This window comes from Chrysochloris asiatica, unplaced genomic scaffold, assembly GCF_000296735.1.
Source record: "Chrysochloris asiatica unplaced genomic scaffold, ChrAsi1.0 scaffold00034, whole genome shotgun sequence".
NCBI classification, from domain to species: Eukaryota; Metazoa; Chordata; class Mammalia; order Afrosoricida; family Chrysochloridae; genus Chrysochloris; species Chrysochloris asiatica.
Window position 1 is genome coordinate 19,374,798 of NW_006408552.1, and position 23,769 is coordinate 19,398,566.

The following is a 23,769-nucleotide window of genomic DNA, read 5'->3' on the forward strand; positions in this document are numbered from 1 at the left end:
CTGACAGTTTATAGTAAGCGTCATATTGTGTCCACCGTGACCCATCCTAGTCATTGAAGACCCCACAGGTCCTGTCATCACAGGCCAACTCTGTCCTGGAGGAGGCCAGGCTAGGGGCACAGGGCCTCTCTACTACAGCGGAGTCCAATGTGATCTCAGGATAACAGGTTCATTTTTAAAGTTGGGGGCAACCCTCTTTCTCTCCACTGTTACTTGCTCCCTTGAATTACCTTCTTGAACTTTAGTGGTTGGAGCCACACCTCTGATTAAAGTTCTGTCTTGAAGCAGACACTGGAACTGTCCCATATATTGGCGGGAGCAGAAGTGGGGGGAGGTTTGCTGCATGTCTCCTGCACCCTGGGTTTCTGTCTAAGATGTAACCAGCGTGATTCCTGGGGAAGGACGCCTAACCACCAGGTCAGCAGTGTCCAGGACCCAAAATCTTCATCCCTCCTCAGGATTCGGGCAGGCAGTGTGGGGCCTGAGTGCTCCTCGTGGTCGCCCCCAGGATCACTTTGGAGTGCATTCCTGAGGGTGGGGTGGAGAGACCAGCTCTTTGGTTTCAGAAGATTCTGGAAGGGGTGCTGTGCTCAGTGGGAGCCCAAGGTTTGTTGGGGTTGGTGTTTACAAACCCAAATCCTGGTTTACAAATCTGAGAAGGCAGGAAGGTACAGGTGGGCCTGATAGAATTGCAGTGACTCCAGACCCTAGAATCCCAGCCTGTGAAGTAAACACTGCTGTTCCAGCTTTTTCCGGGGAAGGCTGGGTGCGTAGACATCTGCCAAATCACAGCGGCCCCTCCCTGACCAGGGTGGCTGTGTTGCTATTGTCCCTCCTGGGTTTTCTGTTTTGTTTTTTGGAGGGGGTAGGGTGGGTGACTGGAGAAAGACCACAGCATGACCGCACAGCCCACCCAAGAGGCACTCTTGAGCTGTGTGTGTAAATGGGGATGGACTGTAGAGCCAGGGCGCTGGGCTCTGGAGGGACTCAAAGGGTGCAGAGCAACTAAAGGTGTCTGTCCACCTCAGCAAGCAGCTTGGGCAGGGCAGGGAGGGAATGAGGGTCTCCTGGGGTCCTGAGACTATACCCCAGCAGAATCATGTGTGTATAGAAAGGATGGGATGGTTCATGTTTTCTAGAGAACAGTGAGTCCTCCCATGGACAGCCCTGCTCTCCGGGTCTGCCTATTGGGAAATGGAGCTCAAGACCTGTTTCAAATACACAGGTTAAGTATGTTATGCCAAGCTCCCGCTTAGGGCTCAGGGACATGTGTCCTATCCTTAACTGATTGGTGACCCCAGCACCAAAGTCTCATCAGCAGGGCGCATGTGTCCATCCTAGGGGCTGGGAGCAGAGGGTGGGGTCCTTCCCAGAGGCCTGATGGGGCTGGCTGTCCCTGACTTGCAGGGTGGGGCAGCACTGTCCCCTGCAGAGCAACGGGTCCTAGAGCGGAAGCTGAAGAAGGAACGGAAGAAGGAGGAGAAGCAGCGACTGCGGGAGGCAGGGGCCCAGCCCACCCCACAGAACTCAGCCAAGGCTGCCCCTGCGCCTGCACCCTCAGGGGCTGCACTGGCCCTAGACTACCTCTGTGGGTAAGGACCCCTCACTTGGCACTCAGAACAGGGCTGTGGGAAAGGCTGATGGGGGGCTAGGCAACAGGTATAGAGAGCAGGTGGGGGAAGGACACCAGGGGTCGCAAAGGGTTGGGCCCCTCTGTCAGTCACTCAGGAGCGGAACTTACACCTGGCTCTGCCCAGCTCAAGTACTGCAGAGGCTGAAGTGATAGATGGCAAGAGTTAGATATGTTTCCTAAGATGCTTTTTCAAGGAAACTGAGGCACACATTCCAGAAGGCTCTCTGGGAAATAGGTTCTTTGCCTACACCTTCCTAGACCAGCGCTGAGGCTGGGTGGAGGGATTGAGCTACATGAGTGTGTCCAGGGGACAGCTCTGGGAACCACCACCGGGCTGGAATCCAGCCACTCTGGAAAGGTGGCCACAAACAAGGCTGTCCGTGTTTTCCAGATGGATTAATGGGCCCAGGTTCCAGGATAGGGAAGGGGCTGTGTGTGACCTCCTCCCCGTTTCCACGTGAATCCACGTGTGCCCTTCCTGGAGCTGGTAGTGACACGATGAGGACACTTACGAGTCAGCCTCGCTGTGGCCTGGCAGACCCCTTATTGCCCATTCTCATTGTGTTTGCTTGGACAGCAGGTAGGTAACTGGTCATAACACCCAGCAAACACGTAAAGTGACAGTGACTGAACCCAGAAACCCAGAAACCCAGAAAGGGTCAAATCAGGACTGGGGGAGCACAGAGCTGTCATCATCCTCAGTTACTCTCCAGAGGGAATGCTGGCAGTATGGTCCCACCCATGATGGCTGAGGGAGACCCACCCCCGGTCTCCCCAGCTCTTCACCCTGAGGTCCCCCTGGTTTTCCAGCTGGGCCCAGAAACACCAGGACTGGAAGTTCCAGAAGACACGGCAGACCTGGCTCTTGGTCCACATGTATGACAACGACAAGGTGTGCAGAGAAGGGGTCTGGCTGCTGTGGGGGTGGATGGGTTTGGGTAGGGTCTCTGGTGGGAGGTTCCAGCCAGGTCTCTGAGGTGGGGTCTTAGGCCAGGTAGCCTCTGACTCCTTGTTACCCTCACCTAGCAGGCAGGCTGAAACCCTGGGCTGAGAGGCCTTGTGAGAGACTCGACACAAAATTTTGTCGTGAGCCCCCTGACTTTATGGAGAGGGAGTTCAGCAAGAGGAAGAGAAGGGGCTGGCTCCTCAGGGTCAGGGGGTCTGTGGGATGCTCTGTGTGGAGGGAGACCCCAAGGAGACAAACATCCTCCCTCGCCTACTTGCCCATGAATCTCAGCCATCAAAGACTCTGGTCAGGCGGTGCTGTCCCATCACTTGCTCTCCCTAGTTGGTGCCACTGTGCACATGTACGTTGGCCAACATTGGAATGGGGTCCATGTGCTCTGGCTCTGAGTCCATGTCTGACCATGCTGGTGCGGTCAAGGGTGCCTCAGGTACACATAACAGGCATCCAGCTGTCTGAGCACCCTGTATTGAATGGACCCAGAACCCTGGTTGGAAACCAGTTGACTACAGAGATCGGGGCCTTTTTCTGGACATGTCCATCCCGTTGGTCTGCCTGTCTGTCCTGATTCCTATAGTTGTAAAGTGAGTTTTGAAATTGGAACGTGTGAGTCATGCAGCTGTTTTATAAGTGAATTTTCAACCCCTTCTTGTCTTTCTCCCCACTTTCAGTTTGGGAGGGGCGTGGACAGAGGGTCTGCAGTGTCTCCTTTTCACACTATGGGGTGAGCTCTGAGCTCCTGCACTGGGCAGTCGGCTGATGTCACCCATGTTTCCACACCCCCAGAGCCTTGTCACTGCACCCAGGGTGTTTACCCTCCAGAATGTACATGTATGTTTTATCAGTTCCTGATGTCTGACTAGGGTCCCAGTGCTTGAGGTCCTCAAGCCACCCCTGATGGTCCCATCTCTGCCCCCTTTCAGGTTCCCGACGAGCTCTTTCCTACTCTGCTGGCCTACCTGGAGGGGCTAAAAGGCCGGGCCCGCGAGCTGACTGTCCAGAAGGCCGAGGCCCGCATGCAGGCACTGGATACAGCCGGAGATGACAGCCCAGAGCCCCACCTGCTAGGCCAGGCCCAGCGTCTCCGCCAGGTACTGCAGTTGCTCTCCTAGTGGGATGCAGTGTGGCCCCCTCCACCCACTGCAGTGGGGCTGCAGGCCAAGGGGCACTGGAGGCCCCAGACAAGCTTGGAGCAGAGCTTCCGGTTCCCATCCTGTCCCCTTCCACAGAGGACACCTCCTCAGACAGCGAAAGCCCCACGGCAAACCTCAGAGACACTCTGAGCACAGCGCCCCCAGGAGAGCGCATGTTGAGGGAAAGGTCTAGTTTTCTATGGGATATTTTTTTCAGAAATGGACCAAAGCCATCCCATGCTGTGCTCAGTGGTGTGGACTGTCACTGGGGTCATTTCCCAGGACTGGGTCTCAGCGTCCACTTTCATAAAACAAAGCTCATCTGGGTCAGCATTTGTGTCCTCATTTCATCTGCTGGGGTGAGAACCCCCTACCCCAAGATGGCGTTGTGTACGTACTTCTCTCGGGAAATGGGGTAATCGGGACAAGCACTAAGGAGCAAACTGGAGCTGCAGGGGTTGGGTGTGGGAAGGGGGTGCAGAGAGTGGGGAGGGGACCTGCTCTGCTCTGCCAGACACACTCCTCCCCCACCTTTCAGACACTGCCCTGTGTGTGTCTCATTCTTCATTTCTAAATACGCAATGTACTGAGCTCTCCTCAGAAACAGTGATATATCACCCTAAAATCTGTACCCCCCAGAAGGAAACGTCACAAACCCCCAACATCAGGGCCTGGACCTTGAATGCAGTGACCCAGTTGTGAAGTCTCCCAGGAAGGGGTTGAGGTTCTGGGACAGTACTGCCCTAGCCGTCCAGTCCCACCTCTAGCTGGGTCCCCCACAGGCTGCGAGCTGTGCCTTCTGTGCCTGGGTGCTGGGGGTTCCTGTGGGTGGGACCCACACCTCTCCTGCTGGGACCTTCAGCCCCTGCTCCTAGCCCTTTCTCAGCTTCTGGCTCTGAGAAGCGATGACAGAACAGAGGTAACGGGTAGTTTAGAGGCCAACATACCGTCAGCCCTGCAGCCCCTCTTCCCCCATACAGCACCAAGGGAAAGGTAGCCAGTGTGTCCCCAACCCTACCCCAGGCTTCTTGAAGAGAAAATGCAGGACACCCATTGGATGTGAAACTCAGTGATAGATTCCTATTACCGGGACTCATTGTGTGAGACTTCCTTCCCAGAGGCCCAGCCTGGGGGAAGTCACTGGGTCACCCACCACACCCAGAAGGGTTTGTTTTGTTTTGTTTTTTAGCATCGGTGGACCCACAGTGCTAGAGACTTCCAGTCCAGCCCCTGCATGGTATCCCTTCTGGAGGGAGGGGACACCCGAGTACCTCACGGCTCCCACATTGAGCTGAGGGCGGCCCCTGGTGGTGTGGCCAGCGCAGGTGCAGAACCTCACAAAGTGCAAGGGGGAGGGACTGGTGTGGGAAGAGAGCCCAAGACTGGTGGGCAATGGACGACCAAGACTTAGATCAAAAATTGATGGGGGAGGGTGAAAGCCCCCTGTGAACGGGGTGTTAGACCTGCTCACCCCCACTCAGCGCTTTCTTGGCACTGCGCACAGGGCTTGTGCCCGTGGCCTCATGGTGAAGGCAGGGGCAGGCGTGGAGTCCAGCGTGTCAGCATGGACACCGGGCGGGGGCTGCAGATGGAACCGCTGAAGGAGGCTGGCAAACAGTAGGAACAACTCGATCCGGGCCAGGCTCTCCCCTACGCACACACGGCGGCCTGTGGGAAAGCCAGACACGTGGGTGAGGACGCAACCCCTTGAGGCTAGCTTGAGAGGGGCCTGGAGGGGTGTATGGAAGGCGTGAGCTCTCCACCAAGTCGGGTGGTGGTCTGGGGTCTTCCTCAGTCTTCACAATGCAAGCCCGGAGGGACAGGGACATAGGTTTCCACCTGAGAGGGGTGGGCAACACTAGGAGGGATGGGGGAGCACCCCCCCCTCCAGCCAAGGTACCTGCAGAGAAAGGCAGAAAAGCTGGCCGCTTCACAAATTGCCCTTTAGTGTCCAGGAAGTGGCCGGGGTTGAAGTGGTCTGGGGTCTCCCACTTTGTCTTGTCCAACAGCACAGAGGTCAGCAGAGGGATCACAGGCGTGCCCTGTGGGGGCAGAGACTGTGTCCGACCTGGCCACCAAGACCACATCCACCCATGCTGGCCCTAAATGGGACACTGAGTGGAGGGCAGGGAGGCAGGTGGACAAGCTGTGGGCTGGAGGACTCCCTAGAAGGAAAGAGGGGCACCTCCTTTATAGGAGATGCTGGAGACCCCTTACAATTTTCTGACAGCTGCTCCAGCCCCATCCTACAGGTGACCCCCAGGCCCTAGACGGAGGGCTCCCTAGATCCCAGAGAGAACCCTCTAGACCACACCCATGCCTGAAGCCCAGCTTTGTGGGGACTATGAGACCAAGGATGCCCCTGAACCCCCTTCTTGCTTTCAGTTGGGGATGCCTGAGTCCGTGTTCAACCACCTGGGGCTTCCCACCTCGGGGAACAGGGGCAGCTCCCACTGGTCCCACCTGGGGTAGCAGGTAAGTGCCCAGGTGGATGGGGGCGGCTGCTTGGCGCGGCACGTGCGGCAGGAGAGTAATGTAGCGCTGCACTTCGTGGAGCACGGCGTTGGTGTAGGGAAGCGCAGCCTGGTCAGCGGGCCCGGGCTGCCGGAGCCCCAGCACACGATCCAGCTCCGCCTGTGCGCGGCCTGGGGGTGAAGGCAGGTGTCTGGGGAGCCCCGCCCCCACTGCCAGAACCCTCCTCGGGGCTTCGCGGGGCCTTGCGGGCTCACCTTGTACACTCGGGTACCGGCCCATCAGAAGTGCGGCCCACTGCAGAGTGGCTGAGGTGGTCTCCGTACCGGCCATGACCATATCCAAGATACAGGCCACCATGTCGGCCTCGGAAAACGGACCCGGAGTTTCTTCTCTCTGCTGAAGTGGGAATGGGCAAGGCTAACCTGGAGGACTTGGGTGTACAACCGTGCACCGCACAACCCAACACAACACTGGGCTCGTGCAGGGGGGTGGCAGGCAGAGAGGACCCCATTCTTCCAGGAGCCTTGTAAAGCAGCAGAGGTGAGGCTGAGGCTCCAAGAGACCTTTTGCTGAAGGAGGCGGGGCTTAGTGTGGGACGACCCTAGACCCCTCCCTCTCCTTCCTGGGGAGGCCTTTGGGCGCCTCACCCACCTCTTAGGTAAACCGTGATCGGGTGGGGCTGGGATGAGGGAGGCCCCGTTCTACACCCGCACCTGGTCCTGCAGGATCAGAGCGTCCACATAGCCCTGCACGGTGCCCCCAGCGAGCACGTGCCGCCGCCTTGCCTCCAGGAGCGTCACCAGGATCGCGCGCACTTTCTCTATCTTGCGCAAGACTGGCTGGTGTAGCTGGAGCAGGGCTCCGAGCCTGGGGAATATGTTGAACATCTAGGGACAGAGGGGGCCGGGTGGGTGAGTGTCAGCCCCATTTTAGGGCAGACTTCGTCGAGTTCAGTGTCCGCGCCAGCTGCGGCCACAAGGGGGCGCCCAGCGCGGCTAGACACCAGGCAGCACCTGCCCCCAGCATCCGTGTTGGAAAGAGCACCCCCTTAGAACAGTGACAGCCCTTCATGTGCTTAGTTGGGAGGAGCAGTTGGACAGGTCACACCAGAGTTGTTATGCGCCATTGTGTTTACTCCGACCCATAGCGACCCTGTATAGGGTTTCCGAGGAGCACCTGGTGAGCTTGAACCGCCAACCTTGCAGTTCAAGTGGCTTTGCAGTCTGGCACATTAACCCACAGTGCCACACCAGGACTCCAGAGTTAGGTATGTGCAAATCACAGCAATTACCCCTCTTTCCATACATAAAGGAGTCCTAGGATAAAGCACTGGTCTGGCAAGGTCAGTGGTTCAAATTCACCAATTGCTCCTTTGGAAACCCTATGGTGGTGGAGTCAGTTCCGACTCACAACGACCCTGTACAGGGTTTCCGAGGCTGTAAATCTTTACGGGAGCAGAAAGCTTCATCTTTGTCCTGCGGAACAGCTGGTAGTTTCAAACGGCTGAACTTGAGGTTCGCAGCCCAATTTCACGCTACCAGAGCTCCTTATGGAAATCTATATAGGGTCGATATGATTCTAAACGGACTTGACATTGCTTAACAATAACAAGGGAATAAAATATGGGGGGATGCGGGTTTTGAGAAAATAACTTAGGATCAGTCAGCAAAAAAAATGAAAATTTACAAACTTCAGAACCTCAGCCACCTGGCCTCAAATATAGTCTCTTTCACCAGGGGATAAGGTCACTTAATGACAGAAACAGGATCTACTCTCATCTGTGAGCCCAAAATCCAGGACTCTGTTCCAAGGCAGTGGCTGCCTCCTGCTGAGCTGGGGGACAGGGGTGAGGTGCCCCCAGACTTGCCTTCGGCCTGGCCTCTCACCTGCAGGCTGGGGGAGCCCAGGAGGACCATGACCTCATCAATGAGCCCCAGCAGCGAGACAAACAGGGGGTCTCGGTAGTCAAACCGCTGACCAAAGAGGAGCGCAAAGGTGATGTTGGAGGGAGCCCAGCCGAGCATCGGCAGTGGGAAGGGCTGACCTGGAGAAGAGAGAGGCATCAGGCAGGGCAGGGGGCCCGGAAGGAGGGTATGCCCAGTCCATTGGGGGACCTGAGAGGAAGTCCAGTCTGCTCACCCCTGTAGTTGTCCAACTCTGCCACAAGCCACTCCAGTTCTGCCAGGACCTTGTGGGCAGTAGGTGCCCGCCCCACACCCAGACCATGCAGGGTGCGGATGGTGAACTGACGTGCCACCCTCCAGCGGGCTCCAGATGAGAAGAAGATGCCTGTGCCGAATACGGAATACTGAGTGGTGAACCTCTGTACACACAGAGCGCTGGCCAGAACCCTGCCTTCCTGAGGGCTGGTCCTGACCCCCATGGCTCGTGGATGCAAAGACTCCCTTTGTCTCTCCTGGGAGTCACTCTCTCCCCAGCACCAATCCAGGGAGCTCAGGCCCCTCTCCAGCTCCTGACCAGTACCCTCTGGAGCTCCAGGACCCAGGCTGGTGATCCCAGTCCTGAACTCAAAGTGGTCCCACCTACCCCTTCCTCCCTGGATGAACTGGAAGATGGGGATGGGCGGCCGGTCAGCCAACTCCTGCCCAGTGCCCACCAGCGCCGCCCTCACTGCCTCGAAGCCCGTCAGCACCACTGTCTTCTGGACACCCAGGTGCACCGTGAACACCGGCCCATAGCACTCTGCAAGCTGAGGGTAAGGTGGGGGTCAGCCAACAGGTCCCCTCTGGGCCACATTTGATGGTGGACTTCAAACTGGCAGGGAGTGGACACCAGCAGGGCCTGGGGCTGGGTAAGTGTAAGTCGTGAAGCTAGAGGATTGGGTGGTGGGAACAGGGTCTGGGACAGCTTGCCCTCAGCATAGACAAGGACTGTCTAGCCCCACGCCTACACTGCAGCTGGGTGAAGTCAGGCTGCCCACACTCACCTGTGAATGAGACTGTGCTGACCCCAGGCATGGACCACCCTCCTGCAGGCTCATAACTATCCTACTCCTGCCTCCCTCACCCCATCCCCACCCCCATTGCTGATCTTCCCTGGAGGCCTCCAGACTCCATGTGTCTGTTGCCTGAGGTGGGAAGTACATGGAGGGATGGATTCTTTTTCCAAAGGTCAGTTGACGCAGCCTGCTGTGTCCACAGAGCTCAGTGCCACACTGAGTGGAAAGGAGGACATGGTGGCCTGGCTTCCCTGTGCTGGTTGGCAGCTGCAGTCCTGGGAGGCTGGGGCCCTCCTACCTCCATCAGCGATCTGTCCAGTTGCCGCATGTCCAGCAAGTGCAGGTTCCCCAGGAAAGGCAGAGGCCGCGGCCCAGGGGGCCAGCTCTGGGCCTGGGCAGGGGTGGAGGCCGGGGCTCGGCACAACCCCCAGAGCCCCAGAAACCCCAGGAGCAGTCCCAGGAGCAGCAAGGCTGCCTCAGCGTGCAGGGCCATGGGGACGGGGGCCTCACAGGCCAGGCCGCTCCCAGACTTATAGGCCTCACAGAGGGAGGGAGCAAGGGTGGGTGCGCCGCTCCCCACCCTGCCACCGCCCCAAGAATGCAGCGTGAGCAGTTTGCAGGTGGCAGCCCCAGCTCACAGCCAGCAACAGGCACGGAATGTAGGGGCGCGTCTAGACTGGGGGCTGAGGCCCCTTTGCAGTCTGTGCTTGGGGGGCCCCTCTGTCCCTGCTCCTGACTAGAGAACCAGGGACAAGAACACGGAATAGCGACGAACCCCTTCCTGATGCCCATCAGAACCAGACTCAGGGCAGAATTACCAAAACATATTAGTTCATCTAACTGACATATTTTTCTTATAAAGTTACTTTTGCCATCCTCCATCTAGAGGAGGGGTCCATGTTCACAACCCTTGGATTTGGTGGGCACTTATGATGTGGAAGTAGATCACAAGAACCATGCAGCTTCCACTGGCACTCCTGGGACACTGGCTCTTGGAACCCAGCGCCGTGTTGTGAGGCAGCTCAAGCAGCTCCCAAAGCCCTGGCTGAGCTCCCAATCAATGGCCAGCTTGCTAGCCATAGGGTGCGCCATCTTGGAGTGGATTCCCCAGCCACCAGCGGACTCCAAGTGGATCTGTCTCCAAGGTCTGCCCCAACTGCAAATTCATAAACAAAGCAAATTATTGCTTTTTTAAAAAACTTTAGATTTTGTTGTTCTGGTTGGAGTATATACACAGCAAAAACACACCAATTCAACATTGTCTTTGTAAGGAGCTCAGTGCCAATGATGACATTCAAGTTGTACAAACATCTCACCCTCCTTCTCTGGGTTGTTCCTCCCCCATTAACAGAAACACTGCCCCCTAAGGTTCCTAGCTGAACTTTGGAGATGGCCACTGTCAATTTTATCCCCTATACGTAGTTCTTAAAAGCAGACTGCTCAAGGCACACCTTTTTTTTACTTGTTAAACTAATGTTTGATTTTTTTTAAAGAATTAAGGGGGATATTTTTATTTAAGGTTTAAAGATGAGTTCAGGACAATTGTTTCAGGAGTTTCAGAAAGTCTGGATTCCATGAGAAATCTGAATTCTGCTCTACATTTTTTATCAGGATCTTCTGCAGAAATTGATAGCTATTTTAGGCCACTGAGTTCGGGGTACTTTACAGTGCAACAACAGATAATTCGTATGCTGGTTATGCCACCATAAGCAAGAGACTGAACCCCTTTGAACCTTAGCTTCCATATGTGTGACATGAAGGTTATAGTAACAAGCACACTAGGCTCTCATTCATTCAAAATGTCAACCGAGCACCTTCTATGTGTCAGACACTAGTCTCCATCTTGGGCAGCCCACGTGGAAATGTCTAACACATAAGCAGGCTGGACAGTGGTTTGTGTTTCCACCGCTTTTCCTATCTTAGAATCACACATAAAAAGTCCTTCACCTTCTCTCCCAACAGAGTATGTGGTATAAAGCACCACCTCTTGCCAGGTACAGGCATGCCAATTAAAAGCTGGCTGTCATCCGCAAAGCATCTGCCTCTAGCATTTCTTTATCCTTCGGGGGAGCAGGACAGTGAGGCTGAGGGCAATCTCCAGGGGCAGGTATCCCATTTACTACTAAGTGGTGTCATCTGGTTAAGTGGAAATGATAAATGCTCCATTGTCCACAGCCCTGGAAACACATTAATGAATAACCCAGTACAGCCCCTTGGTGCAGGGGTATCAGATCATAGGATATGAGCATGCTTTAATTTTCTTTTGTAGTTTCAAGTGGGTCCAGGTAGGATTCCCAGAACCCTTGGACAGTCCACACACATTCAACACCAGCTCTGGGCTGGCCCTGGGTACCAAGAGGTGAATCTGACCATGGAGCCCAGAAATCAGACACCATGTGCTGCTGGAGGGGAGGTGAAATCTGAGATGGCTTCCTGGAAGAGGGAACATTCCAGTGAACTAGACTCTGACAGGGCCAAGCTTCTTAACTCTAAATTCTGGAATTAGGTCCTGCTGGTGCAAAAAGTTGGAGGTTCAAGTCTACCTCAGATGAAAGAGCTGGTGATCTGCTTCCAAAAAAATCAGCCACTGGAGCACAGTTCTCTGACACACATGGGTCACCTTGAGCCAGGGTTGGCTTGACGGCAACTGGTTTGGCCTCCACATGTGATAGTTTTCTTGGAGCGACCAGCTGGCTCCCTCTTCAGCATCCATCTCCTTGTCTGGGGTCACAGTACCTCCATTCTCCTTTGGGAGGATAGACTAGAGTTTGGTTGCGTATTGAGTTGGGTGCTCTGAGATAGCTCCACCTTCCTGGGAGATTCTGTCCTCTCCAGAGCTTCATCCACTGCTCTGGGCTGGGTAGCTGATTTCCCTAGGACTCTCTGAGCACTAGGACCATCTGTCCCAGGCTGGCCACCCTGACTCTCAGTCTCATCTGTAAAATGGAACCAATACTCTCTCTGGCCAGAATGTATGAACTGAGATCATGTTTGGTTGATGATGTCTGATTGCCAGGTCCCTGTGTCCACCACTGCTTACAGAGTTGCTGGGTCATCTCCTGTCCCTGGGACCCAGGAACTCCCAGGCCAACTTCACAAACACAGCATCGGCGTGACTGGACCTGACCTCATCATCTCTTCTCATTCCCATCTCTGTCTTTTTTATCTATTTTCTGAGAAAATTCCTTTATTTTCCAATTATTTTCTTTTTTCTGTTATAGGTTAATTTCCAAGAGCCCTTTCTGGTCCCCTAAATGTTCCTTCTTAGAACTTTCTGTTCTTGTTTTTCCCTCACTGCCCAAACCCGTTCCTGCTCAGTCTATCCGATTCATAGAGACTATACAACAGAGCAGAGCTGCCCTAGAGGGTTTCTAAGAGTGTCATCTTTACAGAAGTAGATCGCCACATCTTTCCTCCTCAGAGCTGCTGGTAGATTTGAACTGTCAACCTTTTGGTTAGCAATCAAGTGCTCTAAGTACCGTCCCACTGGGTCTCCTTACTAATTAAGAACTTAACACTCTTCTTCTATTTTCCGCACTGCCTGTTTCCCCTGAGTCTCTCTTCTCCTTGTGGTTTTGCTCTGTCTTTTGCGATGGAGGCCTGATTTAGTAATCCATGACCACCCCATACTATAGGGATTTTAAATCACAAAACCAAACCCAACAAACGCATTGACACTGAGTTGATTCCTACTCATGTTGGATCTACGTGTGTCAGATGTCCTTTCCCATGGGGCTTTCATCTTGTATGGAAGCAGACCACCAGGCCTTTCTTCCGTGGCACTGAGGCATAAATCTGAACCTCGACCAACTTTTAAGGTCAGTAGCCAAGAGCAAACCATTTGCACCATCCAGGACCCTTTAAGAACCACAGCAATCTCTTCATGAATTTCTCTCGCTGTTCTGTGGGTTGGCTGTACTCAGCCAGTACTTCTCTTTCAGGCTTTCTTGGGTGTTTGTTTTCAGACATGTTTCTCAACATCGCAACCTCTTCCTTACTCACTTGGTGGCATGTGATGGCTGGAAACCCATTGCGCTACCTGAATGCAGGACCGCGCCCAGGGCGATGCAAAACCAATCTAGCCACAATAAGGGAAGAGATAGAAAAGAGTTTCATCATGTATGCATAAACAGGAAAACAAAGTTTCAGCACACTGATGAAGAAAAAAGATTATAACTTTTTTCTTTGAAGACTACAGCTTTTGTAGTATGGATTGCATCTTAATGTAAAGAAAACAAAAATCCCTCACCAATGTATTGCGCCAATGAATACATCATGGTAAACACAGAAAAGATTGATGTTGTTAGACTTAATTTTGTTTGGATCCATAATGAACACTCATGGAAGCAGCAGTCAAGAAATCAAATGATATATTGCATTAGGCAAATCTGCAAAAACCAGACCTCTTTCAAATGTTAAAGAACAAAGATGTCAGTTTGAGGGTTAAGGTGCACCTGACCCAAGTCATGGTATTTTCAGTAGCCTCATATGCATGTGAAAGTTGGACAATGAATAAGAAATAGCATAGAAGGAACAATGCATTTGAGTTATTGTGTTGGAGATGAATATTGAAAGTACCATGGACTGCCACAGAACAAAAAAATCTATGTTGGAAGACGTGCAGAATATTCCTTAGAAGCCAAGATGGCCAACTTTGACACTCATTCTTGAGACATATTGTCAGCAGGGACCAGTCTCTAGAGAAGGACATCATGCCTGGTAGAGTGGAGGGTCAGTGATAAAGAGGAAGACCTCCAATGAGATAGATTGGCACAGTGGCTACAGCAATGGGCTCAAATTTAACAACTGTGAGGATGGTGAAGGACCGGGCACTGTTTAGTTCTGTTGTGTGCAGGGTCGCTATGAGTCAGAACCAACTCAAAGGCACCTAACAACAACAAACACAGACTTAACATGTTTTGTAAAAGCCAATCATCCCCCCCCCCCAAAAAAAGGCCAATCATCCATTTACACATTCCATTTCCAAGATGGACATATTGATCTATGAAAGGAACAAAGAAAACTTGTTGAATTAGCTCTAAATTTTCTCTAACAAACGTTCCTACTGCAACTGTAAATTTTATCTTGTCCCACAGTCTGAAATCTGAAGGCACTCTGCCTGCAGAAAACTGCAGCCACAGTCAGAGCCGAGGCCCAACTTGAGCCTTGGCTTTCGGAACTGCCAAAGTCAGGCACGTGTAATCGGAAGTGGATTAAGGCCACTCCCCTAACCAGTCCCAGGAGGGGCTGGAGAGTCCCTCGTGGGGACTTGACTAGCATGTGTCCTTGAATGGAAATTGAGGTACTAGGTTTGTATGGTTATGAGTCATATACACCAAGGACTATAGTGCCGACCCTGTAAACTTTTCTAATCTGCAATAATCCCCACTTGGGTAGTCTGCCCTGGAACTGTGATGGATGGCTCTGTCACCAGTCGTGGTCTAGGGACAAAATTCTTTTGTTCTATGTGCTTTATAAATTCTTTGAACATCTTGGCCTTGTATGCTCCTCAGAAACCCTTTACAAGGTCACCATTTAACAACAATAACAACATAGGATTTCTGAGAAGCAGCTGGTGAATTTGAATTGTTTTCCTGGTGGTTCAAACCGGCTTTGTGGTTTGGTACATGATCCCACAGCATCTTTTCTCCCCTAGGACAATCTCTAGCCTATAGGAGGAGAGGAGTGATGGTCTTGAGGTGGACAGCCTCATCTAAGACTAAATCTTTATATGAGCAGCCCAGCTTCCTCTTTATCCCTCAGAGCAGATGGTGGGTGTGAACTGCAACCGAGCGCTTAACCGCGGTGCTTCTTTAAGCGTCTGATGTTGTTAAGTGCCAGTGAGTGGGTTCCGACTAATAGTGACCTGATATAGGGTTTCCAGGAGTCCTGATGTGGTGCTGTGGGTTGATGAGCTTTACTGCAAAGTAGACTCGAGCCCAAGGTCAGTGGTTCAAATTCACCAGGAAACCCTATACAGGCTGTTATGGGTCTGAACCGACTGGATGACACCCAACACGGTTTCCAAGGAGTGACTAATGGGTTTGAACCGACACTTTGCAGCTCAAACTGAGCTTGCAGTCCAGTACTTATCCTACAGCGCCATACCAGGCAACACCAAATCAGGTTGAGGTTATGGGGCTGATGGTGTTCCGAAGCTAAGAGAGCTGGTGGGGAGGAGGCTGGCATGAGCAAGCAGGGAATGCTGAGGGTGGGATGGTGAATGGAAGAAAGAGGAGCCTAGCGCCCACCTCCAGAACATCAGAGTGACCAGCAGCAAGGGCCACCACCATGCAGAGGGGACGGGGCTTGAAGGTAAAGAGACCCTAATGGCGGTCGTGTTATAGTATACGCGCTCAAGATGGACCCCCGTGCAGGGGGATGGGGAGGTAGCTGGTGGATATGGCCTAGGGGTCGCCTCCGCCATCAGGCTGCATGTGGGCCGAACTCTGTGTCCTTGGGCAGGTCACTGAGCCTGTCTGAGTGTCCGTCTCCTCCTCCACACCTGGAGGATGGGTTAACCTGGGAAAGCCGCGAGCCTATAGCGTGAAGGACCCAGCCGCAGCAAGGGCGAGCGGGGCCGCCGTTCGATGTGCTCGGTGCTCGCGCGGCGCTTGCTCGGCGCTCAGCCGGCCGCTCTGCGTGCGTCTTGCGTCGTGCTCCGAGCCCCGTGCCGCTGTTCTCGCGGCCGCCATCATGTCGACGGCCATGAACTTCGGGACCAAGAGTTTCCAGCCGCGGCCCCCGGACAAGGGCAGCTTCCCGCTAGATCACTTCGGTGAGCGGCGGGCACCCGCAGGCAGGACCCGCTCTCCGAGGTCCAAACGCTGGTTGGAGGAGGACCCGGACTCGACCGGAAGTCCGGGTCCCAGGCCTCCGAGTCCAAGTTCTTGATGGGACCCGGTTCCACGCTGACGCTAGGGGGCGTCGGTCTCCAGGGCTGACCCCACGGCCTCTGAAAGACAGCGATGTCCACTCGGGCAGCGGGAGTCCCCTAGCTGCAGCCCGACCCCAGCCCCTCCCCCGGGCTTCCGTTGGCGCTTCTGGCCCCGGAGATCTCCGTCTGTGGAGCTCAGTTCTGCTCACGCAGCGTCACGGTGGAGTAGACCGCTTGACCACTGTTATGGTTTGGGGATAATATACTGAGCGTGCGGGCTTCAGAAAGGTCGTGGAAGAGTGGAGTGAAAGAATAAGGGGTTTTCCTCACGACCTTTTTGAAGCTCCTCGGATAACCCAAGAGGCAAAATGGAGGCTATTTGATAATGGTGGTGATGGTGTGCCATAGCATCGGTTCCGACTCATAGTGGCTCTGCATAGGGTTTCCGAAACAGTAAATCTTTATGGGAGCAGAAAGCCTCATTTTTCTCCCGCGGAGCAGCTGGTAGTTTCGAACTGCTGACCTTGAGGTTAACAGCCCAAATCATAACCACTATGCTACCAGAGCTTCTTATATGGTTGTTAAGTGCTGCTATAGCGACCCTGTATAAGGTTTCCAAGGAGCAGCTGGTGAGCTTGAACCACTGACCTTGCAGTTCAAACGACTTTGCAGTCTGACGCATTAGCCCAAAGTAAATATAAGAGCCCTGTTAGTGCAGTGGGTTGGTTACACGTTGAGCTGCTCAACGGCATTTCAAGGCTAGGCATTTCAAGACTACTAGCCCAGCCATGGAAGAAAGATGGGGCTTTCTGCTCCCATAAAGATTTAAAGCTTTGGAAAACCTGTACAGTGTTGCTATGAATTAGAACCCACTTCGCAGCACACAACCACCACCAAGTATAACTTATTTGCCTGGTGGCATGGCTTTTTAGGCTGCCATGTGTTGGGTTGCTAACCACAAGTTCTACAGTTTGAATCCACCAGCTGCCCCATGGGAAAAAGATGAAGCTTTCCGCTTCCATAAAGATTTACAGCCTCGGAAATCCTACATAAGATAAGGGTCATTCACTACCAAGTCAGAATCAACTCAATGACCTTAGGCTTGGAAGTATGTAGATGGCATGGTTAAGTATTCAGCCATTAGCTAAAAGATTAGAGATTCAAATCTACCCAGAGGGGCCTCAGAAGAAAGGCCTGGCATTCTACTTAGGAACAACAAGCCATTGAGAACCCTTTGGAGCACAGTTCTGCTCGGACACACATGGGGCCGCCTTGAGCCAGAGTGAACGCTGCTCAGCCTTTTTCTTTGTGAGATATGAACATGCCTCATTTGGAAGTAAGAAATGCTTCCATTCTTAAGAGAAAATGCTATATAAATAAACACACTTGTGCCATTTATGAAGTCTGCAGTGTGTTACATTTGAGCTTCATGATTCATGATTGCGAAACTGAAAAAATGCTGCTGATCGTGGCATGTTTGAGGCCAGAACTTGGGTTTAGGCAATTGAGGGGGAACTGTGGGAATGTAGGCTTCAAAAGTCAATTTAGAGATTGCCCAACATCCTATTACGAAATCATCCTAACAGCAAAGTTGCGAGAATCACCTGAACTCCCCTGGGCCCATTCCCTGGGTTCTGCCCATAATGACTTACTGCCCTTGTGGCTCCACAGTTCGGGGTTGATTTTTTTCCAGTGTCTGATTCCAAAGGAAGCAAGTTTTAAAAGGAAAGTGAAGTGCGGCTGCTGCTGCTATACTGCTGGGTCAGCATGGGGTGCTTTCACTTTAAGAAGAAAACGGTTTTCTCTCTTCATTCCAGGTGAATGTAAACGCTTTCAAGAGAAATTCATGAAGTGCCTCCGAGACAATCATTTTGAAAATGCCTTGTGCAGAAATGAGTCAAAAGAATATCTAGAATGCAGAATGGAGAGGCAAGTACATGTTTACAGTTAGTACTTCTAACATCTCAGAAAAGATCCTCCTCCCCCCCACACACCCCAAGGAGGCCCTAGCCAGGCCTGAGGTTTAACAGCAGGCACACCTTGTTTGAGCTTCTCAGACATGGTGTTTTTGTTTTGTTTTTTAACAAATCTGAAGGTTTGTGGCAGCCTTGCAGTGACAAAGTCCACTGAAACCATTTTCCCAGCAGTGTGTTCTCAGTCTGTGCCCCAGCGTCTCTGCATCTCATTTGGGTCATTCTCACAATATTTCAAACATTTTCATCATGCTGTTGCACACTTCCTAGATGACAACATATGCTCTAGGAACCCCTAAACTTGTGTGACTCGCTTTATAGTGATCTTGGCATTATCGTGGATGTTTGACAGAACCCGCAGTATTTCCCAGGTCTGCCTGTCTTGTGTTTGAGAGCTGGGGACTTGCCTGACAAGGACATTGATTCTATCTCTTGTCCACATCCTGCTTCTCTGTTCTTTGTCTTTGGAGGTTTGTTTTATGGTTTTATTGATCTTTTCCCAATGCTACTTTTCCGCTGCCCGCTGCCCGGGTAATCTTCCTCCTGTTCCCTTACCTTAACCCGCAGTAACTCCAAAGTCTGCCTGTATTGTATTTGAGAGCTGGGGACTTGTTTGCCCATAAAATCGAAGCTTATCAGCCTAAATGCTAGCGGGCATTTCGCAATCTCAGGACCCTTTCCTCAGGTGACAGCAGTTTGATGTGTGATTAAATTCTTTAGGATGTTTTCTTCTAAATTTTGATGCTGCTGGCCTGTTGGGACAGTTCCAGAAGAAAGTGCTGACTGAGCTGAAAGGTCAAAGGAGTGTGGCTGCTGTTCCCCCTTCACCCCCATATCCTCCTCTGTCTTGTTCTCTCCGACTGGGAGCCGCGAGGAATGTGACAGGGGAGACAGTGGCCGTTTAAGAAACGATGAAAAATGAATGGTCCCTCCTGTCCCAACCAGAATTGGCTAGACTTCACTTTGGAACAAAACAAAAACTGGAACCATGCTCCATGGAGATTTTAGTTAACATAAGAGTGGTTCTAATCCTTCATGTGAAAAGTCTTGTAACCTGTAATTAAGTACCTGGATCTTTTGGGCAGGGGGTAGGGAGAGCTTTTATTTCTGCCTTTTGAGCTCGTCCTCAACTCACGTAGGAATTCAGTTTTCAGACAGCCTCATTTGTGTCGATGACAGGTTGACAGGAACCCACCCAGCTTAAGCCCAGTTTTCATTATCCCGTCACCCACTGGGGTGTGTCCTTCAAGGCAGACCATGTTGTGCTTTTCAGGTTGCACATGTATGTTTTTAGGTCATCCATGTGGGTGTTGAAAATTTTGAAGGTGAAGGGACCTCACATGAGCCCTTGTCTGTGAAATATTGTTTGGGCTTATCTCTGGGGGCTTCTTCTGAAAAAGGACCCCACCAATCCTGGTGTGGCCCTGTGGGTTAATGTGCCAGATTGCAAAGCTGTTTGCACTGCAAGGTTGGCGGTTCAAGCTCACCAGTCACCCCTCGGAAACCCTATACAGGGTCGCTATGGGTCGGAACTGACTCGGTGTCACTTCGCAACAAAAACAATCTGGAAGTGGATGTGAAGTGGACCCACCTACTTTGTCAGAGAACTGGGCTGCGTGGTTTCTTCTTGGTGCCATCCTCAGGGACAGGTCACCTTCTTCTCAAGCTGTTTCCTCACCTTGCAGACGTGGGAGCATCTGCACACAGGCTAGGTGGTGGATGTCAGCAAGCAGGGTCGTCAGAGCTGTTGAGGCCACAGAGCCCTCTTGTGCCTGTGCCACAGAGTTGGCAGGTGGGCCCCAGCATGTGTGTGTGTGCATGCGTGTGTATATCTGAGTGTGTTCACATGTATGATTGTGTATCTATATATATGTGTGTGCTCGTATCTGAGTGTGCTTGTATCTGTATGTGTGGGCGTATGTGCCTCTGTGTGTGTATATTGTCTTATTATGTATTTTGACTGTAGAATTTTGTTTTGTTTTTGATCAGAATTTTCAAACAAGACTAAAGATGGTGGTCCCTCCACACCCCTGCCACCAGCTTTAGGGGTATTGATACCTTGACTTCTTTTACTACTGCTGCCTTTTTTTAGCCTTTTCTAACTTGTTTCCTAACTCCCTGGTGTGTGGGATCCATAGACAATGTTTGACCCTGATCAATCTTCTCCCGATGCATCATTTAAAAAGTGGACATTTCCGTGCAGAGCCACGGCACAGTTGGACAGTTGCCTCGGCGAGGACTCACTCAGCCGCCCTGGAGGTGTGTGTGCTTCTGTAGCTGTGGTTCACATTCTCTCGTAGAGGAAAAGGGAACATTGAGATCATAGAGTGCAGCTGAGTGGACATCGGGGCACCAGCCACATGCACTGAGGCTTCTCTGCTACTGGCTGTGTGGCTGTTGACACGCATTATCGTCCTGCCCAGCTTGGTTTCTCTGCCCACGTGGTCAAGCCACCCACTGCCTCCTTCCTGGGTCATTGGACAGTCAGAAATCCTCCTTCTAAAGCACTTGACATAGTCAGGGTCTGCAGTTAACAGGGGTTGGTTGTCCTCATGACTCTCACTGCCGTAGGGTCAGTGTGAATGAGGCCTTGGGTGCCTCAGAAAGGACAGTGCAGAGTCAATGCTGGGGAGTCACTTGGCTTTCCACCTGCACTTGAGAGAGAATGTGTCTGGAGGGAACCTGAATGGCTGAGACCCATAAACCAGCTGACCAGGAAAAGAGCTCTTTTCTTGGTCGATTCCCTTATGCTAAAAGGAGACATGGAAATCATGCTTTGTGATATGAAGCCAATTCTGACACATAGCAGCCATACAGGACAGAAGGTACCCGAGGCTGGTACCTTTACAGAGGCAGCTCTTCAGGTCTTTGTCCTTAAGTGCTGCTGAGTGGATCTGAAAAGCGCTTAACCCTTGTGCCAACCAGTTTCTGATCAGTGCATAGAGAGATTATAAACTCTGAGTGAATGAATGGACAAACATACACACACACAGCAGACTTATCCAGTGTAGTCCAGTCTGCTCCAACTCAGTGACCCTATGTGTTACAAAGTAGAACTGCCCCATAGAGTTTCCAAGGCTGTCATCTTTATTGAAGTTCGACTCTGTCCTAGATGATCACCGTGAGATAGCCTTGGGTGTGTGTTTGTGTTTGTCTTTGCTGAAGCAGATCACCATGTCTTTCTCCCATGGAGCTGCTAGGTGGATTTGAACAGCCAGCCTTCTGGTTAGACGAGCACTTGGTCCTGGCACCGCTAGGGCTCCTTCCGTGCTCAGAGTTGTGGTTCTCATTTTCAGAGACTTTGTTCCTGTTCCACACGTGGGTCCTCGTGTCCTCCAGGGCAGCACAGGAGGAAACCTTAGCGGGCCCATTCCCTTGTCTGCCACAGCAAGTCACTGCCAACTCAGTGGCTGAAAACGGTGTACCTGTCAACTTTGGTGGGCATAAGTCCAACCTGGGTCTCTTAGGATGTCCTTCAAGGTTCCAGTGTCCTTGCATGTGGCCCCTCCTGCTCCCCTGAACCAGAAAGGTCTGCTAAAAGGGGTCTTGGAGGACACTAAAGGGGCTCTACTTTGGTACTGTGCTCCGAGGTCACTCTAGGGCAGAACTGAGTGAGCAGCGTGGGCAGTGCCTGGACAAAATCACAAGACAGCCCTCTGGGCCGCCGCTTTCACCAGCTTCCACCTGACGACACCCAGTTTCCTTTTTTTCAGACAGCTGATGGCCCAAGAGCCGCTGGAGAAACTGGGCTTCAGAGATCTAATTGATGGAAAATCAGAAGTAAAAGACAAGTGCTGATGGAGAAGACCTCTAGACCATGCTTGGAGGTGTCTGATGTAGCCACACTGGACCCTGCAAGACCCTGAGGTCTGCTCTGTGACCCCTTAAAATGGGGCTCTGGGAGTCTTTTTGTTCTCAGTCAGAAGTCAGAGCAGCAAAGCCTCTTCACAGTCTTATCCTGATCCTCCCAGAAACTCTTTCTGCTAGAATCTCACTTTCCCTGAGATTTCCCATGACAGGAAATGAAGATACTGATGGGGGTCCCATGGGAGGCCGGACCCCTGGACATCAGGACACTCAGGGTCTTCTCAGTGTGCTGTGACAGACACTGTTGGCAGGCGGCCTTTCTCTACTCAGGAGGGCATGTGCCAGTTTATTTTCCTTTTGCACCCAAATCTCGCACACACGAGGAAGTGAGAAGCCCTGGTTGTTGGCACAAGGGACTTGTGGAGTTTCCTGGTTGTGCCTGACGCTGTGTCTGTCTAATAAAAGGGTTGTCTTCTGGCGTGCATCTGTTAGTAAAACTAGTATCTGATCACAGAACCTAGATTCCTGACTTAACAGGTTGCCTTCAGGTTTTGCTGGACAAGAACAGCCACCTGTATTCACCAACTGCACGATTCCTCCTGGCAGGCATGGGGGGCAGAAGCCCCCTGGTGCCCGGGCCATGAGGCAGAGATCCTGGGCTGCTCTAACATGTGGTCAGGTCCACAGCCACACATGTGCTGACCACACACAACATTGAGGCGCGGTCTGCACAGTTGGGATTGGGGCAGACACCAGGCCCACCCCAATTCCTGATTGCTGCTACTGTTGGCAGCCCCCAGCTTAATCCTGGGTCGTCTGCCCCTGGACTTGCGGATGGCGGAGGCTTCAGTCTCAGTCCCAGCCGCTGCTTCCCCCTCCCTGTTTCCTGGCTCTTGTCAGCCCTTCTCTGATAGGGTGCCCTGGCTCTGCCCAAAGGCATGTGCGGTTTAATTCTGGTCTCAGTACTTCTCAGCATGTTGCCTAGTTTACCTGACTTTAATCACTAAACCAAACAACCATCAGAACATTTCCTGTTTCCCAGCAGTGCAAAATGTGCAGGAGGCTGACCACACAGCCTGGTTTGTGGTTGTAAAATCTGTCAAGTGTCCCAAATGTGTGCTCAAGAGTACCACCCTCACTGTGGGCCCACTCTGATCTGGGACAGCTGATGCCCAGTGAGAACAGAGTACAAAGGAGTGTCAGGCATGTTTGAATTGAGCCCTGGTAGCACAAAGTTTAAATCCTCGACTGTCAATCAAAAGATGGCCTCTGCACAAGGAAAACCAGGCCATCTTTTCCCATAAAAATCACAGCCTAGGAAACCCGTTGGAGGCCAAGATGGCTAAGCTTCATCTCTCATACTTTGGACATATTGTCCGGAGGGAACAGTTGCTGGAGAAGGACGCCATGCTGGGTAAGGTGGAGGGTTAGAGAAAAAGGGGAAGACCCCTAACGAGATGGATCAGCCAGGTGGCATCATTGATGGACTCAAGTGTGGCAGCGGTAGTGAGGTTGGCCCAGGATTGGACATTGTTTCGTTCTGCTGTGCATGGGATCACTATGAGTCGGTTCTGACTCGATGGCACCTGACAACAACAACAAGGAAACCCATGGAACAATCCCACTCTGCCACAAGGGGTCAGTGAGTCAGGAAGGACTTGATGACCCCCAACAATAGTTTGTTAGGGAGATAATATTTACCACTGCACTCATAAGAGTTTTTATACATGGAAGGTCTGCGACAACCCCATGTCCAGCAAGTCTTGGCACCATTTTTCCAGTAATGTGTGCTCACTTTGTGTCTCTGTGTCCTGTTTTGTCATTCTTACAAGATTTCAAATTTCTATATCACACTTAATAGCTGACAGTCTAGTGTCAGCACTGGACACCATACGTGTGTGATGTGCTTCATTGAGATACTCGCTTTATTGTGGTCTGGACCCAAACA

At 52.2% G+C, this 23,769-nt stretch overlaps 3 protein-coding genes across 3 annotated transcripts; 2 read left to right on the plus strand and 1 right to left on the minus strand.

Annotated features, from left to right (window-relative positions):
- The first annotated feature begins 1,380 nt into the window (after positions 1 to 1,380).
- LOC102837927 (chromosome unknown open reading frame, human C7orf50) lies at positions 1,381 to 3,709 on the plus strand. Its single transcript, XM_006859885.1, has 3 exons — positions 1,381 to 1,592; positions 2,444 to 2,525; positions 3,521 to 3,709. The coding sequence occupies exons 1-3, from the start codon at positions 1,381 to 1,383 to the stop codon at positions 3,707 to 3,709; spliced, it is 483 nt and encodes a 160-aa protein (XP_006859947.1).
- Positions 3,710 to 5,207: 1,498 nt separating this feature from the next.
- Positions 5,208 to 9,657, minus strand: LOC102838311 (cytochrome P450 2W1-like). Its single transcript, XM_006859886.1, has 9 exons — positions 9,463 to 9,657; positions 8,753 to 8,915; positions 8,345 to 8,494; positions 8,092 to 8,249; positions 6,919 to 7,092; positions 6,460 to 6,598; positions 6,194 to 6,375; positions 5,631 to 5,772; positions 5,208 to 5,398 (listed from the first exon to the last, which is right to left on the minus strand). Exons 1-9 carry the CDS (start codon positions 9,655 to 9,657, stop codon positions 5,208 to 5,210), a joined length of 1,494 nt encoding a protein of 497 aa, XP_006859948.1.
- A 6,203-nt stretch (positions 9,658 to 15,860) lies between these two features.
- On the plus strand, positions 15,861 to 21,812 carry LOC102826091 (cytochrome c oxidase assembly protein COX19-like). The gene is made up of 3 exons (XM_006859797.1): positions 15,861 to 15,942; positions 17,859 to 17,974; positions 21,732 to 21,812. The coding sequence occupies exons 1-3, from the start codon at positions 15,861 to 15,863 to the stop codon at positions 21,810 to 21,812; spliced, it is 279 nt and encodes a 92-aa protein (XP_006859859.1).
- Positions 21,813 to 23,769: the final 1,957 nt, after the last annotated feature.

What these genes read in the sequence shown, in the direction of transcription:
- LOC102837927 (XM_006859885.1), top strand. Translation starts at nt 1,381, where the DNA reads ATGGGGCTGGCTGTCCCTGACTTGCAGGGTGGGGCAGCACTGTCCCCT. An exon ending in GCCCTAGACTACCTCTGTGG is followed by an intron (nt 1,593 to 2,443) that starts GTAAGGACCCCT and finishes CTGGTTTTCCAG; the next exon opens with CTGGGCCCAGAAACACCAGG. An exon ending in ACATGTATGACAACGACAAG is followed by an intron (nt 2,526 to 3,520) that starts GTGTGCAGAGAA and finishes GCCCCCTTTCAG; the next exon opens with GTTCCCGACGAGCTCTTTCC.
- LOC102838311 (XM_006859886.1), bottom strand. Translation starts at nt 9,657, where the DNA reads ATGGCCCTGCACGCTGAGGCAGCCTTGCTGCTCCTGGGACTGCTCCTG. An exon ending in TGGGCTCCCCCAGCCTGCAG is followed by an intron (nt 7,093 to 8,091) that starts GTGAGAGGCCAG and finishes CTCTGTCCCTAG; the next exon opens with ATGTTCAACATATTCCCCAG. An exon ending in CTCTGATCCTGCAGGACCAG is followed by an intron (nt 6,599 to 6,918) that starts GTGCGGGTGTAG and finishes CCACTTCAGCAG; the next exon opens with AGAGAAGAAACTCCGGGTCC.
- LOC102826091 (XM_006859797.1), top strand. Translation starts at nt 15,861, where the DNA reads ATGTCGACGGCCATGAACTTCGGGACCAAGAGTTTCCAGCCGCGGCCC. An exon ending in CTTCCCGCTAGATCACTTCG is followed by an intron (nt 15,943 to 17,858) that starts GTGAGCGGCGGG and finishes TCTTCATTCCAG; the next exon opens with GTGAATGTAAACGCTTTCAA. An exon ending in AATGCAGAATGGAGAGGCAA is followed by an intron (nt 17,975 to 21,731) that starts GTACATGTTTAC and finishes TTTTTCAGACAG; the next exon opens with CTGATGGCCCAAGAGCCGCT.